The sequence below is a fragment of the Tamandua tetradactyla genome, chromosome 11 (genome assembly GCF_023851605.1).
Source record: "Tamandua tetradactyla isolate mTamTet1 chromosome 11, mTamTet1.pri, whole genome shotgun sequence".
In the NCBI taxonomy this organism is placed as follows: domain Eukaryota; kingdom Metazoa; phylum Chordata; class Mammalia; order Pilosa; family Myrmecophagidae; genus Tamandua; species Tamandua tetradactyla.
The window spans coordinates 13,369,239-13,388,218 of NC_135337.1; the positions used below are offsets into that span (position 1 = coordinate 13,369,239).

General features: G+C 45.0%; 1 protein-coding gene across 2 annotated transcripts; it reads left to right on the plus strand.

Moving 5' to 3' along the window:
• Nucleotides 1–12,869: 12,869 nt before the first annotated feature.
• AMIGO1 (adhesion molecule with Ig like domain 1) lies at nucleotides 12,870–18,577 on the plus strand. 2 transcript variants are annotated; one of them, XM_077119997.1, is made up of 2 exons: nucleotides 12,870–12,954; nucleotides 13,391–18,577. In XM_077119997.1, exon 2 carries the CDS (start codon nucleotides 13,455–13,457, stop codon nucleotides 14,934–14,936), a length of 1,482 nt encoding a protein of 493 aa, XP_076976112.1. In that variant the 5' UTR covers nucleotides 12,870–12,954; nucleotides 13,391–13,454; the 3' UTR covers nucleotides 14,937–18,577. The 2 variants fall into 2 exon arrangements, with proteins under 2 accessions (XP_076976112.1, XP_076976111.1); XM_077119996.1 differs by having other exon boundaries at nucleotides 12,879–12,954; nucleotides 13,356–18,577.
• Nucleotides 18,578–18,980: the final 403 nt, after the last annotated feature.

Below are 18,980 nucleotides of genomic sequence, written 5' to 3' on the forward strand. Positions count from 1 at the left end.
GGAGAGGAACCATTTTGGAGGTGTCTGCGTCATCTCCCTCGGCTTTGCCGCCATCCACTCCTCATAGGTGGAGGCAGTGCTGTGGGGACAAGGAGAGAGTCTAACACGTCGTCATTAGGGGTAGAATCAGGGAGGGTTTCTTTTGTGTTTTCCTTCATATTTTACCTATCTCTCATCCCTTTTGATTAGCAAGCATAATTCCATGAACAGAACATTGAGGCAGCAAATTAGGATTATTAGCTAAGGCCATAAAGCATTGAACATAAGGTATTTCATCCCATTTACTCAATCTCTTGCAGTACAGTTCTAACTGTAAAATAGCAATGTATTCAAAGGATCCCTTAGATAGCCAATTTTGATCATCTTCTAGTTCATATTGAGACCAGGACATTTTACAAAGAAATATCATTCTCTTCTTAGTCATAGTTCACAGCAAAATTATTCTCAATTATTAAGAATATAGTCTAATGGATGACATTTTCCCTTAGCCAATTCAAAGTTCAGTTTGTTTCCCATTTTGTTGACTTACTTCTTCTGCACTCTGGGATACTCTCAAGAAATAAACTAGTTAATTCAAGTACAGAAAACTAATGCCCGGGCTAGGTGGGGTCTCCTTTACCAGCGGGCTGCTCCCCTTTCCAATAGCACCCAGTGCCCACAAGAAACAAGAACAAACATGGCTGAGCCACATACAACTTCAGCAGAAGATTTAAACCCTCACTCACAATTTCTCAAACAACAGATGTCTCCAAGTTACTCACCAGACTTGAGGAGGAAGTCAAGCTGTTTTCCTTATGAATCCGCTGCTGTTTGGACCAGTGGCACACGGGGGCAAGATGCACTGCTGCCAGCTCTCAGAGGCAAGAGGCTCCAACAGCGGCAAAACCAAGGTTGGAGAACACTTACCCTAAGAAGCCAACAAGTCCTCCAGGCAGCAATCTCCTCAGAAGCACCAGAGTCCCTGCATGGTCACCAAATTGTTAGGGACCTCTGCTGGATCCCTGGGTTCTTGTCTGGAGAAGAAACTGGAGTCCACACAAGGTTGATTACACAAGGGAAGAGCTGCTGTTAAGCTGGCGGTGGTCAGGAGAACAGTTCTCAAATCTGCCTCCCTTAGCAACAGGAGTAGCAGCAGTATATTGGCTTGTGTAAGGAAGCAGTCAAGGGAGTAGATGAGAGGATTGACAGGTAGGGAGGAGAGAGCAATTGCACATGCTCTGTGTTACTACATATGCTAACATACTTGGTCATACATCACATGTTCAAAAATGGCACTAACTTCTGCCCAGAGGCAGAAAATGTACTATTAAAATGAGCTAATGTTTATTCTAGGGTACTTGTTATTGAACTGTACTTGCGCCCTAAACTGGAAACTCCTGCGCTGTGGTTGCTTAGATTTTGTAGTCTTTTGACCGCAGCTATTGGCTTTGCTCTATTCTGATTGGTTGATGTTTAAGTAGGGCACTATCTGCAAGCAAAAAAGAGGAAACAGGTGGTGGTGGGTGGGGGGGTGGGGATTCCAGGTGGCTGTTATATGTACAACAACCCTAAATGGCAGAGTACTCTTATTATCCCCATTTTACAGGTTAAGTGACTGACTCAGGTCACACAGTGAGTGGCAGCACAGGGATTTGATCCCAAGAAGGCTGGCACACTCTTAACCAGAAGATTACACTTCCTCTCCAGCTTCTCAGTTCAGCTCCTCCATTAACTATTGGGTGCCTTGGCTGCTAAGGGCTCTTCCAGTGCTGGTAGTCTAAAGTTCTCTCATCATAGGCAATGCCCAGACTGACTAATGTTAGATATAGTGAGCCTGAAAATCAGCTAAGAACAGTATAAGTGTTGAAGAGTAGAAACTTGAAATAGTAGTATAGACCCAGAAAGGGCTATTAATGGAACTTATCAAATGGCTGCAGATCAGGGAGAAAAATCCTTAACCATAAGCTTAATATTTAGGTCAACTATAATCCTTCCTCCAAATCATGAAAGCCCTGAGTTCCTAAAATTGAATATTAACTTTGTAAATACAACACAAGCTGGTCAAGGGTTCATATGGTCTGGAAATGAGATGAGAAGTTATAACATTGGCTAGGATTTGATTTTAGATATAAAGCCTTTAGGAATTAAAAGAGAGGGTTGTACGTACATGAAAAGAAAATATGTTCAGAGTTATGGTGAAACTTCTTCATGAAAAAAATACCAAACTTCTCTTAGAGGACATCCTGATTATTTAGTTCCACACAGGAGTTCCAGGGGAGCCTTCCCTATTACAGTGTCTGTGACTGAAGTCATCCATCTCTGAGACGTCTGGTCAGCTGAAGGCTGACAATGGTAGAAGAGCTCCACCCATAAAGGCTGAAATAGCATTTTGAACCACAAATGTATTTGTCAGCCATATTTCAGAAGCACATCTGATGATTCAGTGCAGGAATATTTTGAGATGTCCATATGTGGGTGTCAAAAGTCAATAAAATGTTCATGATTTGACCATCTGGAATGATCATTTCTTTGGAGGCAGGATAGCCCTAACCGACAGCACGAGCCATAGATTTTTAAAGGTGCCTTTGGATTTGTCGGACAGACCTGCTCTCCCGAGGCTTCAAACCCAGAGAGCCCAGGACACTGGCAGGCGTCCACGGCAAACCTCCACCCACACCGTGATTCCTCTTCTGCCCCCTAGTCAATATCCACATCCTCCTGCTTTCCGCAGATCAAGTGGGGCTTCCAAGAAGTGTACACGGTTGAGGTGGAAAAGGGTAAGGAGTGGCAAAAAGGGAGTCAGACGTCATTTGTCCCCCCAAAAGAAATATTTGACTCCTGGACAGTTGAAAAATGAATGCGTGAGCCTACTGAAGGAAAGTTAAAAGGCTAAAAGGGTCAGTAAATGACTGATGTCTCATGTAAGTGGGGGTTAGAGGATGGCAACGGGGCAGACCAAAAGTGGAAATATGGACGGACTTCTAGGTAGAGAAAGGGCTCGGCCCCTGGTGAAGGCTTAAATGCCAGCCCTTGAAGCAATACTTAACAAGTGACTTGTCTTTATCACTATCATCCCAGAAATAACCCCATTTTAGAGCTCCATTCTTTTTTTTTTGACTTTTTTTATTAATTAAAAAAATAACAAACAAACAATAAGATATTCCATTCTACATATATAATCAGTAATTCTTAATATCATCACATAGTTGCATATCATCATTTCTTAGAACATTTGCACCAATTTAGAAAAAGAAATAAAAAGACAACAGAAAAAGAAATAAAACAATAATAGAGAAAAAAGTTATACATACCATACCCCCTACCCCTCGCTTTCATTTACCACTAGCATTTCAAACTAAATTTATTTTAACATTTGTTCCCCTGTTATTTATTTTTATTCCATATGTGCTACTCTTTTGTTGATATGGTAGGTAAAAGGAGCATCAGACACAAGGTTCTCACATTCACAGAGTCACATTGTGAAAGCTATATCATTGTTCAATCATCATCAAGAAACATGGCTACTGGAACACAGCTCTACATTTTCAGGCAGTTCCCTCCAGCCTCTCCACTACATCTTGAACCACAAGGTGATATCTACTTAATGCATAAGAATAACCTCCAGGATAACCTCTCGACTCTGTTTGGAATCTCTCAGCCATTGATACTTTGTTTCATTTCCTTCTTCCCCATTTTGGTTGAGAAGGTTTTCTCAATTCCTTGATGCTGGGTCTCAGCTCAGTCCAGAGTTTTTCTCAATCCCTTGATGTTGAATCTCAGCTCATTGTAGAATTTCTGTCCCATGCTTCCAGGAAGATCCACAACCCTGGTAGTCATGTCCAACGTAGACAGGGGGAGGGTGGTGAGTCTGCTTGCTGTGTTGGCTGGAGAGAGAGGCCACATCTGAGCAACAAAAGAGGTTCTCTTGGGGGTGACTCTTAGGTTTAATTTTAAGTAGGCTTGACCTATCCCCTGTGGGGTTACGTTTCATATGAACAAACCCCAAGACTGGGGTCTCAGCCTATAGCTTTGGTTGTCCACACTGCTTGTGAGAATATCAAGAATTCGACTTGGCACTTGGAAGAACTGGAGAAAGAACAGCAAACTAACCCCAAAGCAAGCAAAAGGAAAGAAATAACAAAGATTAGAACAGAAATAAATGAAATTGAAAACAATAGAGAAAATCAATAAGACCAGAAGTTGGTTCTATGAGAAAATCAATAAGATTGATGGGCCCTTATCAAGATTGACAAAAAGAAGAAGAGACAGGATGCAAATAAATAAGATCAGAAATAGAAGAGGAGACATAACTACTGACCTCACAGAAATAAAGGAGGTAATAACAGGATACTATGAACAACTTTATGCTAATAAATACAACAATTTAGATGAAATGGACGGGTTCCTGGAAAGACATGAACAACCAACTTTGACTCAAGAAGAAATAGATGACCTCAACAAACCAATCACAAGTAAAGAAATTGAATTAAAGCTTCCTAAAAAGAAAAATCCAGGACCAGACGGCTTCACATGTGAATTCTATCAAACATTCCAGAAAGAATTAGTACCAACTCTCCTCAAACTCTTCAAAAAAATCGAAGCGGAAGGAAAACTACCTAATTCATTCTATGAAGCCAACATCACCTTCATACCAAAACCAGGCAAAGATATTACAAAAAAAGAAAACTACAGACCAATCTCTCTAATGAATATAGATGCAAAAATCCTCAATAAAATTCTAGCAAATCGTATCCAACAACACATTAAAAGAATTATACATCATGACCAAGTAGGATTCATCCCAGGTATGCAAGGATGGTTCAACATAAGAAAATCAATTAATGTAATACACCATATCAACAAATCAAAGCAGAAAAATCACATGATCATCTCAATTGTTGCAGAGAAGGCATTTGACAAGATTCAACATCCTTTCCTGTTGAAAACACTTCAAAAGATAGGAATACAAGGGAACTTCCTTAAAATGATAGAGGGAATATATGAAAAACCCACAGCTAATATCATCCTCAATGGGGAAAAATTGAAAACTTTCCCCCTAAGATCAGGAACAAGACAAGGATGTCCACTATCACCACTATTATTCAACATCATGTTGGAGGTTCTAGCCAGAGCAATTAGACAAGAAAAAGAAATACAAGGCATCAAAATTGGAAAGGAAGAAGTAAAACTATTACTGTTTGCAGACGATATGATACTATAGGTCGAAAACCCCGAAAAATCCACAACAAAACTACTAGAGCTAATAAATGAGTACAGCAAAGTAGCAGGTTACAAGATCAACATTCAAAAATCTGTAGCATTTCTATACACTAGCAATGAACAAGCTGAGGGGGAAATCAAGAAACGAATCCCATTTACAATTGCAACTAAAAGAATAAAATACCTAGGAATAAATTTAACTAAAGAGACAAAAAACCTATATAATGAAAACTACAAAAAACTGTTAAAAGAAATCACAGAAGACCTAAATAGATGGAAGGGCATACCGTGTTCATGGATTGGAAGACTAAATATAGTTAAGATGTCAATCCTACCTAAATTGATTTATAGATTCAATGCAATACCAATCAAAATCCTAACAACTTATTTTTCAGAAATAGAAAAACCAATAAGCAAATTTATCTGGAAGGGCAGGGTGTCCCGAATTGCTAAAAACATCTTGAGGAAAAAAAACGAAGCTGGAGGTCTTGCACTGCCGGACTTTAAGGCATATTATGAAGCCACAGTGGTCAAAACAGCATGGTATTGGCATAAAGATAGATATATCGACCAATGGAATCGAATAGAGTGCTCAGATATAGACCCTCTCATCTATGGACATTTGATCTTTGATAAGGCAGTCAAGCCAACTCACCTGGGACAAAACAGTCTCTTCAATAAATGGTGCCTAGCGAACTGGATATCCATATGCAAAAGAATGAAAGAAGACCTGTATCTCACACCCTATACAAAAGTTAACTCAAAATGGATCAAAGATCTAAACATTAGGTCTAAGACCATAAAACAGTTAGAGGAAAATGTAGGGAGATATCTTATGAAACTTACAATTGGAGGCGGTTTTATGGACCTTAAACCTAAAGCAAGAGCACTGAAGAAGGAAATAAATAAATGGGAGCTCCTCAAAATTAAACACTTTTGTGCATCAAAGAACTTCATCAAGAAAGTAGAAAGACAGCCTACACAATGGGAGACAATATTTGGAAATGACATATCAGATAAAGGTCTAGTATCCAGAATTTATAAAGAGATTGTTCAACTCAACAACAACAAAAAGACAGCCAACCCAATTACAAAATGGGAAAAAGACTTGAACAGACACCTCTCAGAAGAGGAAATACAAATGGCCAAAAGGCACATGAAGAGATGCTCAATGTCCCTGGCCATTAGAGAAATGCAAATCAAAACCACAATGAGATATCATCTCACACCCACCAGAATGGCCATTATCAACAAAACAGAAAATGACAAGTGCTGGAGAGGATGCGGAGAAAGAGGCACACTTATCCACTGTTGGTGCGAATGTCAAATGGTGCAACCACTGTGGAAGGCAGTTTGGCGGTTCCTCAAAAAGCTGAATATAGAATTGCCATACGACCCAGCAATACCATTGCTGGGAATACTCAAAGGACTTAAGGGCAAAGACACAAACGGACATTTGCACACCAATGTTTATAGCAGTGTTATTTACAATTGCAAAGAGATGGAAACAGCCGAAATCTCCATCAACAGAAGAGTGGCTAAACAAACTGTGGTATATACATACGATGGAATATTATGCAGCTTTAAGACAGGATAAACTTATGAAGCATGTAATAACATGGATGGACCTAGAGAACATTATGCTGAGTGAGTCTAGCCAAAAACTAAAGGACAAATACTGTATGGTCCCACTGATGTGAACCGACATTCGAGAATAAACTTGGAATATGTCATTGGTAACAGAGTCCAGCAGGAGTTAGAAACAGGGTAAGATAATGGGTAATTGGAGCTGAAGGGATACAGACTGTGCAGCAGGACTAGATACAAAAACTCAAAAATGGACAGCACAATAATACCTAATTGTAAAGTAATCATGTTAAAACACTGAATGAAGCTGCATCTGAGCTATAGGTTTTTTTTTTTACTATTATTATTACTTTTATTTTTTTTCTCTATATTAACATTCTATATCTTTTTCTGTTGTGTTGCTAGTTCTTCTAAACCGATGCAAATGTACTAAGAAACGATGATCAGGCATCTATGTGATGATGTTAAGAATTACTGATTGCATATGTAGAATGGTATGATTTCTAAATGTTGGGCTAATTTCTTTTTTTCCGTTAATTAATAATAAAAAAAAAAGAATTCGACTTGGGGAAGTTGAATTTCTTCCTGTTCTCACCATTCCCTGAAGGGGGCTTGCAAATACTTTTCCACTCACTGATCAAATCACTCTGGGATTGATCGGGGCATCACTCTGGACAAACCAACAAAATCTCATGTCCTACCTGAGATTCCAAGTACTTATGACATTCAATCAAACTATCTACATAAGTTTAGAGCTCCATTCTTTTTGAAGATATCTCAAAAACTATAAGAACTGTGCTGATGGTAGTAATGACACTAATGTTCTCAGCAAAATGCAGGAATATTTAAAGTATTTCTAAATTTTTCAAATTAGTGAAAAATTTTCATATTTAGAAATACTTTAAAGGGTAAAAGATAGGCTTGAGAGGAAGAGCTTGAAACTGTGAGAGACTGTTCTAAACAGACATTACCCTAGAATGTGAGAACAAGGCAGCAATTGTGCAAGGTAACCTGTACATGCACTGACATCAAAACGAGGCTGTAGGGCGCACGGGTGGTTCAGTGGTAGAATGCTTGCCTGCCATGAGGGAGACTCAGGTCTGATTCCCAGCCCAAGCACCTCCCAAAACAAAACAAAACATAAAACATGAAACATCAGGGTATCTCCCAACACTTGAGAAAACTAAAATTTTTAAACAAAAATAATAATTTATAAATGATTATGCACTTTCATAACTATTAGCTCATTTGTTCCTCAAAATAACTCTATGAAGTAAATCAGGCATTATTATTTCCCCCATCGTACAGATGATGGAATAAGATTTAACAGAATCAAGAGATATGCCCAAAGTTACACAGCCAATATACAGCCCGAACCCCAGGCTCCATCCCTACCCCTACATCAGGCATTGAGGAGACTAACATGTAACAAATATGCTAATTTGATATACCTACTAATTAATTCAGTGAACCTATTTTCAATACTTATTAGGAGCCAGGCTCAGGACAAATCCCTGCTCTCAAGGAGCTTACAGTTTAACGAAGAAGCAGATATGTAAACAGACAAAACAGTATATGAAAATACTATAAGGACATACACACAACATGAAGTGAAATCATAGAAAGGAATGCCTAAGTGTGCCCAGCAAATTAGGCTGTACCGTCTTAAAAGAAGGGCGGCCAACTGCAGAGAGTCTTTAAGAAGTCAAAAGGGGACTTCTTAATAGTGCTGCCCTCCCTACCCCTAGCTTTCTCCAGCTCTGACTCCAATGACCAGTACCAGTTATTGAGAAAGATCAAAATACTTCCAGTGTGGAAAAAAGCAATTCGTCCAATCTCATACCCTGGGGGACATTCCCCTTATGAACACTCAACCTCTTTTGGTCAAATGCTGAACTGACCAAACAACCTTCCAAATTGTACTTAGGAACACTGGGTTAATGCATTCTAGCAGGAGAAAACCAACTGTTGCTATTTATAAAGTCCAGGTCTTCTTCCATTGTGAATTAATAAACAATTGTTCTGGTCTAGAAAGCAGCTTTGGGTCTAAAAAGTTATTATGAGTTAATTCTCTTGATCAGCACTACCCAATGGAACTTTCTGTGCTGATGGAAATGTTCTTTACCTGTGCTATTGTGCCAATTTGAAAGTATTTTGTAGGTATTAACACCCTACAAAACCCATGTTTTAATCCTGATCCAATCTCGTGAGAGCAACCATTTCTTTTAATCCCCATTCAGCACTGTAGGGTGGAAACCTGCTTAGTTTAGATAATTTCCGCAGAGATTGACACGCCCAACTGTACGTGTTAACTTTTGATTACGTGGAGATGTGACTCCACCCATTCCAGGTGGGTCTTGATTCGTTTACTGGACTCCTTTAAAAGAGAAAATGCTTTGGAGAGAGTCAGAAATGACAGAAACAACAGAAGCCTCAGAGCGGACAGAAACTTCACAGGAGAGCTAACACAGATGAGGACACGTGGAGAACAGAGACATGCATGTGTGGAGATGCTTGGAGCCCAACAGATATTGCCATGAGATGTGAAGCAAGCCAGAACCTGGAGAGAGCCAAGGGAAGCCAAGAGATGAGAACCGTTCCTGGAGAAGTATAGAGAGGAACCTCCACAGGAGCAGAGGCTGAAAGCAGTGGAGCCCAGGAGCCAGCGACCAGCAGATGCCAGCCACATGACTACCCGGTTGACAGAGGTGCTCCTCACCCAGCAGCCTTTCTTGAGTGAAGGTAACCTCTTGTTGGTGCCTTAATTTAGACACTTTCACTCCCTTAGAGCTGTAAACTTGTAACTTATTAAATTCCCCTTTTTAAAAGCCATTCCACCATCCTAAAGAACACCTAGGGCAATATATAAGATTCTACAAAGGTTCAATGCACTAGGGTAACTTTCCAGAAACCTACAACCTCCAAGATGGGTCCCTGGACCAGATAAGTCCTGAAACCTAGAGGGACCAGCCTCTCCAGAACATCAGCTAGTTCCATCTTCCTACCCCATATTATTGACAGTCCCTTCCAACATGCAAAATTAGAATGCCCATAGCCCATATACTGCTAAAGAGTGGGATAGAAAGATCAAAGTTGATGATGGAGTTATACAGAGAAGTTAGGGTTTGACAAATTAATATGATGATTGATGAATCATTAAATTGATATTTCCTTTTGTCTCCAGTATCTTGGAGCAGCCAGAAGAAAAAACCTAAAATTGTGGAATTGTAACCCATATCAAACTATGAAATCTGTTCTACAACTAATTGTTGTGCTGTGCTTTGCAATTTACTGCTTTTTTGTATATATGTTATTTTTCACAAAAAAGAAAAAAAGTCGATTGTGATGATAAAAAAAATATATTTATTCCTTTAGCCTCCAAAGTTCTAGAGCAGTTGAAGGAAAAATCTGAGAGCATGATATGGTAGCCCATGACAAACCCTGGGATTTGTCCTGTAACTACTTATTGAAGAGTACTTTGAAAATGATTGCTTTTATTTCTTTGCTTTATTTATATGTTATATTATACAATTAAAAAATTAAAATTAAAAAAAGAAAAAAAAAAGCTGTGTGTTCTGGTGTATCTCATTCTGGGAGCTTGCAAACTAACACAGCTGTCCTATAAAGCAGCTAGCCATATGAAGCTTTCGAGCATTTGAAACGTAGCCAGTAAAACTGAGGAATTGATTTATGTTATCTAATTTTAATTAATTTAAGTAGCCTCATGTGGCTAATGGGTGCGGCATGGGACAGGACAGCTCCAGATTCTTACCACTCAAAGTGTGGTCTGTGGACCAGCAGGGTAGGCCTCAGCTAGAACCCTGTCAGAAACACAGAATCTCAAGCCTCACCCTAGTCCTACTGAATCAGACTTTGCCAACAAGAACCCTAGGTGATGCGTATGAATATTAAAGTTTGAAAAGGGAATGGTTCCTTCTAAATGGGCTAAAGAAAAAGACCAAATGAGGATCACACCTGTGGCACCCCCTTAAAACTGCACATACCTATACTTGAGACTGGTATCAAGCATAAGGAGACCCTCTTTTTTCTTTTTTATCTATTTCTTCCCTACCCCTTAAACATAACAAAAAGGGGAAAGGAAGAGAAGAAGAGAGCCTGGATGAGCCCCTAGATATAGGAATGGGGTGAGGGGAGGGAGCATGTGATAGCATTTCCTTGATAATGATTGAAAATGCATGATGGGTTTATGGGGGTTCATTGTACCATCTTCTCTACTTCTGCATATGTTTGAGATTTTTTCAAAATTAAAAAAACAGATGTGATTACAAAGAGGATATCTGCGGTAGCTAGCCTCCAAGCTGGCCCCAGTGCTCTCTCTGTCTTGGCTGTCTTGCTCTGAGGAAAGTCAGCCAGGATGCTACCAGGACACTCAGGCAGCTCTGTGGAGAGGTCCTTACGGATAGGAACTGGGGCTGCCCACCAACAGTCAGCCACGTGAGCCGGCCATGTGTGTAATATGACTGGCTACCTGGGGAACCTCTCAGCCAGAAATGCCAGCCAAGCCACTCCTGAATCTCTTACCAATAGAAACTCCGGAATAAATATATATTGTTGTTTTAGGCTGCTAAGTTTTGGAACAATTTGTTACACAGCAATAAGCAGCTGATGCGATGTGATATCAGAATTTCCCACCCCCTGTCCCCCAAAAGGAATACCCTCCCCACCTTTTTTCTGGGAGCCCTGAAATGAACAGGGAAAGAGACCTTTTCACACTATGCATAAGGTTAACACGCTAATACCCTTTGAAGAGATAATACCTTCACTCAAATTCAGGGTAAAACGTATGTGACAGATATAAATTCTTCCTTTTTAAAACTCTTAGCAGGCTTATCTATTGAGACATTAATTTCAATCTTGCTCTTGCTGTTGTAAGAGACGAGAAAGAACAAAAAGGTAATTTCTCCCTCAGGGCCCACCATCCCAAGAATAGCTAACCTTCGAATTATAGGGTCTAAACTCTTCCTACACGCCCCTCTCTTCACCCCAATCCACAGCAACACACACTGGTTAATAGCTTCTTAGTGTTTCAGGGGCCACATTAAAGCAGACCCTGTCCCGCAGGCCTTCATCTTGAGGATTTGGTAATACAGAAATTATGCGGGCATCGCCCTTTATGGGGAGGGGAAGTGGTCCCGCCTAAGGCCACTGCACGGGGTGTCTGGGAAAGTGGGAACCCCGGAGCCTGGCCCTGGAGACGCAGAAGCCACCCTTACTCCCCCACCCCAAGTGGCTTTCAGGCTGTGAAGCTGCTCCCTTCAGCGGTACCCCAGGCCATGAACTACCACCACCGAGACTGAAGAAAAACGCCTTCCCCTAAAATTTCCTGACTTCAGTGCACCATAAAGGGGAGGAGGGAACTCAAGACATGACTAATGAATTCCCACTAACACTGACAGGTGGGCGCTGAGCCAGATTTTTTTTTTTTTTTAATTTAGAAAATTAAAAGACAGGTGACGTTTCCTGCGGCGGAGCCGAGTGAAGCGAATTCTCTTCAGTTAGAAATACTTCTCGGAGTGCGGGCTTTGGTGGGAGAAAGGGCACCGGGGGTATGGGCGGACGCGGGATGGCCGAGGAATTAACTGAGGGGCTGCGGGGCCCGCCACCCACTGCCTGACGGTTTTCCTCGCCAGCTGCAGCGCCCGGGACCGCTCACAGAGAATGACCCCGCGCAGCGCACCGGCCGGCAACCCGGCGCCAGGGCTCCGGCCCCGCGCGCGCCCGCCCGCCGGGCCCCGACACAAACACACGCACGTGCGCCCCGCCCCCGCCGCGCGCACGCGCCCCGGGGCTCCCGCGGCGGCGGCGGCGGCGGCGGCGGCGGCGGGCGTGCGCGCGGTGCTCGCTGCCCCCACGCCGCTCCCTCCCCTCGGATCGCGGCGCCTTCAGCGCCCCGGGCCCCTCCACGCCCGGCCCGCAGCCCCGGAGGCGGCAGCCGTGGTCGGCGGGCTGCGGCGGGCGCAGCGGCGGAGGCGACGGAGCGGGTGAGAGGAGCCGAGCGCCGCGAGTGCGCGGGAGGCGATGCCGCCGGGCGCGGGCCCCTGCGCCAGGCGGGTGCAGTGACAGGCCGGCCGGTGCGGCGCCGCCGAGGGAGGCCGCGACGGGGCTCTCGGACTGGCCATGGGCTGAGACACGTCCTCCTCCGAGCAGGTGCAGTGCCCAGAGGTCTTGGGGGGAGCCCGCCGCGACAGGCCCCGGGGACCCTCAATCTCACTGCGTGTCCTGTTGACCTTCCCTCAGCTCCTCCCGAAAGGCCCAGCTGCCCCCGCCGCCAAACCCGGCCCAGGCAAGCTCTGTGACCCTGCGTGTCGTCCCCTCTGACACCCGTGTAACCGCAGTCGGGCGGGCCCTGTGTCTACACCTTCCTCTGCCCCAGTGTTTTGAGCCCACTGCTCACAGTGTCTGGGAACGTCCCAACATCTCTTCCTTTCTCTTCTAGCCCAAGGGGTGGAGTCGGGGGAGGAGATTAGGGGGTGGGAGGGCAGGGAGGAAGGGTCTGTCCTCCCCTCCAGAGGCCCTGGTGACTATAAGCCCGTTCTCTCTTCCTTAAGCCTGTAGTGAAAGTGACCCTTCCTTGCCCTACCAGAACATGCCCGGTGACTCCCTCCCAGATCTTTCTCCTGGTCTTCATCAACCGCCCGAGTGACACTATGCAACCCCAGTGTGATCTGCGAGGCCTCGGGCTCCTGTTGCTGCCCTTATTCCTGCTCCTCCTTGAGGTGGCCAGAGCTGGCCGTCCTGTGGTCAGCTGTCCTGCCGCCTGCCTGTGCGCCAGCAATATCCTTAGCTGCTCCAAGCAGCAGCTGCCCAACGTGCCCCACTCCCTGCCCCGCTACACGGCGCTACTGGACCTCAGCCACAACAACCTGAGCCGCCTACGGGCCGAGTGGACCCCCACACGCCTGACCCACCTGCACTCCTTGCTGCTGAGCCACAACCACCTGAACTTCATCTCTTCCGAGGCCTTTTCCCCAGTACCCAACTTGCGCTACCTGGACCTCTCCTCCAACCAGCTGCGCACACTGGACGAGTTCCTGTTCAGTGAACTGCAAGCCTTGGAGGTGCTGCTGCTCTACAATAACCACATCACAGAGGTGGACCGCTGCGCCTTCGACGACATGTCCCAGCTGCAGAAACTCTACTTGAGCCAAAACCAGATCTCCCGCTTCCCTCTGGAACTGGTCAAGGAAGGCGCCAAACTCCCCAGCCTAACGCTCCTGGATCTGTCTTCCAACAGGCTGAAGAATTTACCCTTGCCCGACCTGCAGAACCTGCCCGCCTGGATCAAGAATGGGCTCTACCTGCATAACAACCCCCTGCCATGCAACTGTGAGCTCTACCAGCTCTTTTCACACTGGCAGTACCGGCAGCTGAGCTCGGTGACGGACTTTCAGGAGGATCTGTACTGCATGAACTCCAACAAGATACACAATGTTTTCAACCTGAGTTTCCTCAACTGCAGCGAGTACAAGGAGCGTGCCTGGGAGGCCCACCTGGGTGACAGCTTGACCATCAAGTGTGACACCAAGCAGCAGGGGATGACCAAGGTGTGGATGACACCAAGCAATGAACAAGTGCCAGGTGAGGTGTCCAATGGTACAGTGACAGTGTCTAAGGATGGAAGCCTTCGTTTCCAGAAGGTGCAGGTTGAGAATGGGGGTGTGTATACTTGCTACGCCATGGGGGACGCTTTCAACGAGACCCTGTCTGTGGAGTTGAAAGTGCACAATTTCACCTTACACGGACACCATGACACTCTCAACACAGCCTATACCACCCTAGTGGGCTGTATTCTCAGCGTGGTCCTGGTCCTCATATACCTGTACCTCACCCCTTGCCGCTGCTGGTGCCGGGGTGTCGAGAAGCCTTCTAGCCATCAGGGGGACAGCCTCAGCTCTTCCATGCTTAGTACCACACCCAACCACGATCCTCTGGCTGGTGGGGACAAGGATGATGGTTTTGACCGGCGGGTGGCCTTCCTGGAACCTGCTGGACCTGGGCAGGGTCAAAACGGCAAGCTCAAGCCAGGCAATACCTTACCGGTGCCCGAGGCGACAGGCAAGGGTCAGCGGAGGATGTCGGATCCGGAATCGGTCAGCTCGGTCTTCTCTGATACACCCATTGTGGTGTGAGCAGGATGGGGTGGTGGGGAGATTCTGCCCCAGGAGAGGTAATGCACCCCCTGAAGGATGTGAGGGGATGGAAGAGAGGGCTGGCTGCCCAAGGGAGTGGGTTCCCTCGACCTCAAGGGAATTGGTCACAGATACAATAGCAGGTAAGACCCCAACCAGGGTGTGGCTGCCATGATTTTCAAATACGGATTTATTAATCCTCAGACAAATGCTACACCCCTATCCAAAAGCACTGGAAATCCTGAATGTGTTGGAGGAGGAGCAAGAGCAGGAACGAGTCTGAGTTGGGTGGGAATGAGAAAGGGGTGGATGGCAGAACAGAGCACCGTACGTTTTTCGAGGTCATCATTAGCTCCTTAAGAGATAGTCATTTGAGGAAAAACAAAATTGTAACTTTTTTTCTGACTCTGCCCTCCGACACCTGCAATGGGGGAGGGCCTTCCGTAGGAGCCACATTGGGGGAAAAGCTGTAGTATCTTCTTTGGCCAGGAAGTCACACTTCCCAGCTGGGGAAATGGAAAACCTAGGGAAATGAGTCAGGACAGGGTTGAAACTTGAATCAGTGACACTCCCCAAAGCTGTTGTGAGATTTCCCACCCATGCCTTCCTCTTTCCCAGTGAGCCCTAGGTGGATGGAGCTTTGCAGGAGCCCTGGCCCATTGCCTGTCAGATTTGGCAACAAAGTGAGATGTGGCATTTAATGTCTTATCCTCAGATCTGTGGCACAGAGGGGTACGGCATGAACTGAGGGGTCTGTGTCACAGTATAGGTGACAGCATAAAACTGGTAGATGGGAGGAGTGGAGGTGGACGTCAGAGAGGCTGATGTTCTGGTTTGTGAAACCCTTGGTTAGCATTTTATTCCCAGCACCTGTGTGTCAGACCAGGGTGGGGGCTGCTGAGAGCAGGGCTTTTATGGAAACCTGCCCAGAGCCCTGAGATTGTAAGGCCACTTCCCACTAGAGAGCTAAGGGTAAACCAGCCTCTATTATGTAGCATCCAGCTGGACCTACCTGACTTGCTGTGTTTGCCATCTTTTCATTCCGTCTCCTTATCAGGCTTAGGTGGGATTCTGGGTTTTCCCGCATATGCTGCTCTCCAAAGAGAGAAGGAGCCCAGCAAAGTCTGGCTTCAGCTGGGATAGACTGAGCTTGGGAATGGAAGAGATCAGATATCTCCTCTATGTTGACAAGGCTCCTCTCTCAGAGATCTCACCCCTGCTGTGAAGTCAAAGCATCAGATTGCATTGTCTGAGATATTGGAATTAGGTGGTCTCGGCCACAAAACAGCAACTTGGAGTGCAGCTTAAAAGTTCTGCCCTCTCCACAAAGTTCCAGGCAATCCTGTGGCAAAGACAGTGGCACTAAATTCCAGAGGGAACATTCTGCCACCCCAACCCCTCTCAGCCCGAGGTCTGTGCAGCTGGCCTTCAGGCCAGAGGAGCCCATCGCTCCATCCAGGATACTCTGGATATGGAGGTGACTTCTCCATTCAACTCCTCCCTTTTACCGTTCAGTAGACCCTGGGAGGTGGCTGCTCTGGACTTTGGCAGGGGCGTGAGCAGGGCAAAGGGGAGTATGTTCTCTGATGTTGGTCTTTTTCAGTCTGTACCCTCTCCGGCCAGGTTCTCTGTCCATTGGAAGTGATCCGGATCTCTAGTTATCCAACCTGCTCTTTAAGTACCAAGAGGTGTTCTTCACCTGAGGCTGAAGGCTGCTTGCTAGGAGGGTCTGTATCCAGCTGCCTGTTAAAGGTAGCTGACTCCTATTGGTGAAGGGGACTGGAACTCAGCATCTTCTCCTTGTATGTCCTGGGATCTTAAGACTGCTGTCCATCCTTTTAGGAGTAACCTGGTTTTGTCAAGAGAGAAGTGCAGCATTTCCCTCCAGTACTTGCATGCTCGTAGGGATGCATGCTTATAGGTATGCATGCACGCCAGCACCTGGACTTCCATCAGGGCAGTGATTCTCAGTCCCTACAAACATCTCCTCTCAGAACGGGCTCCATCTGTACGCCTTGTAGGAGAGACAGTGACCACGCCAGGCTCCCCCAGTGTACAAACTCTTGTACTTGAATTTCTGAACTCCCTGAAACTTCACCGATGTCTCCATGGCACTGAATCACTTCTCTGAAAAGGCTGGAGTTAGGAGAGCCTCAAGTTGAAGACCCTGGGAGAAGGGGTGGTGAAAAACTAGCGGGTTCTTCCTCAGAAACCTCCCTTAGATTAAAGACAATAGGTTTGAGAAGTTAAGACAGAATCAGGCCAATGAAGGACTCAGAAGTAAACTGATAGAGGGGCCAAGCAGCTTTGAATTGCTTTTCCTATTTTAACTACCCTGGTAAGAAAAGAGCAGAGGGAAAAGTTACCTCATTCTAGTCCAGAGACTTCAGATTTTGTTACTGGAGCTCCCTCCTCAGACTTTTCAGGGAGCCTGGGGAAAATCGCATCCTCATGCTACAGATTCCCCTCTAGGCACCATCTGAATAAGGCTTTGAAAATCTTTAAAGCAAATGTCAAATGAAACAGACTTTCTGGGGCATTCTAGCTGAGCTCCTGAGGACTAGGAAGGCCTTCCTCCCCCCCACCCCCCAAACATCCTACCCAGTTTAGGGAATAAGAAAAAGCCCTGAGGCTCTTAAGGTTCCCTACTATATCTACTCGTTTGGCCCCTAGTTTGAGAGACTTGGTGGCTGTGCCTTACTACCCCACCAAGAGATATGACTGATTCGCCGTCTCTTCCATGGTTTTAGTTGATAGAACCAAGGTTGGCTAACTACATGGGGAACTAAATACTCGGCATTATGTAAGCTCACTAGAACCCTGTGTGTACAAAACTGCCAAGTCTGGTTATAAGAAAATGCTGTGAGATCATCTCCTCCTCTCACTTTACCACCCATAAACCAGACATGTCCTTCAGGAAGCAGGTATCCCTGGAGACAGAGCGTGACAGGGCTCTACAATCTGTCTATGTGATTATTTGTGATCTTTTTTCTTTGCCTGTATTCATGGGGCTTCCAGAAGGGGCCAAGAGAGGGCACACTCCAGTTGGGGAGAGCAAAGCAGACTGATGATAATTTTATGTGTGTTCTCACCTCTGTACTTCTTTGTAGCCCTGCTGGCAAAGCAAGCGGGCTTCCCTGTGTCCGGACCCCTGGTCCTCCCACTTATGTACACCCAGGCTGGCAAACCTTGGAGCCTCTGGGCTCTGAAAACTAGACTATGATCATTAAACCTGGCTTGAGTCTCTGTTCTGGCATAATCTGTGACTGGTTTATTTGTTTTTTTCCAGACTGTGGCTGAGGCTCACTCTACCTCAGAAGGATGTGGCCCATCTAGGGAAAGAATACTTAAGTGTCGTAAGGGTACAGGTGTAATCCACATCTAGGAATTGACATGGCCAAGGGTTGGAAAAGTTTTTCTATCATAAGCCACATAGTAAATATATTAGCCATTGCAGGCCATGCAATCTCTAGTACAACTACTCAACTGGGATGATGTAGAACAAAAGCAGCCACAGACAATACAAAATGAACGACTGTGGCTGTGTTCCAACAGAACTTTATTTATGGATATTGCAATTTGAATGTCATATAACTTTAACATGCCTTTTGATTTCTTCAACCATTTAAAATTGTAAGAACCATTCTTAGCTTGCAGACCATACAATAACAGGCAGCGGGCCAGTTTTGGCCCACAGGCCATAGTTTGCCAACCCCTGTGATAGATTCTCAAAAGAAATGTCACTGAGGCTTTGGTAGTAGAGTTCAGAAGTTTCATGATTCAGGGCTAATGTCCACTGATAATGAAGGCCTCCTAGATCCCTGGGGAGGAGGGTTGCCCCTGCAGAGTTCTCTTAGAAGTTTGGTTCAAGGTGACCAACTATAATGTGGAAAAATACTTGGATTGGGTTAACATAATTGGTGGGGAGCAGCACACTTTCACAATATTTTGATTATTACCAGTATATTTTCATCTTAGACTAAATAAATGGTATCCATTTTAGACTAAAAGTAATAGTCATCTAATGGACAAGTTAATATTCAG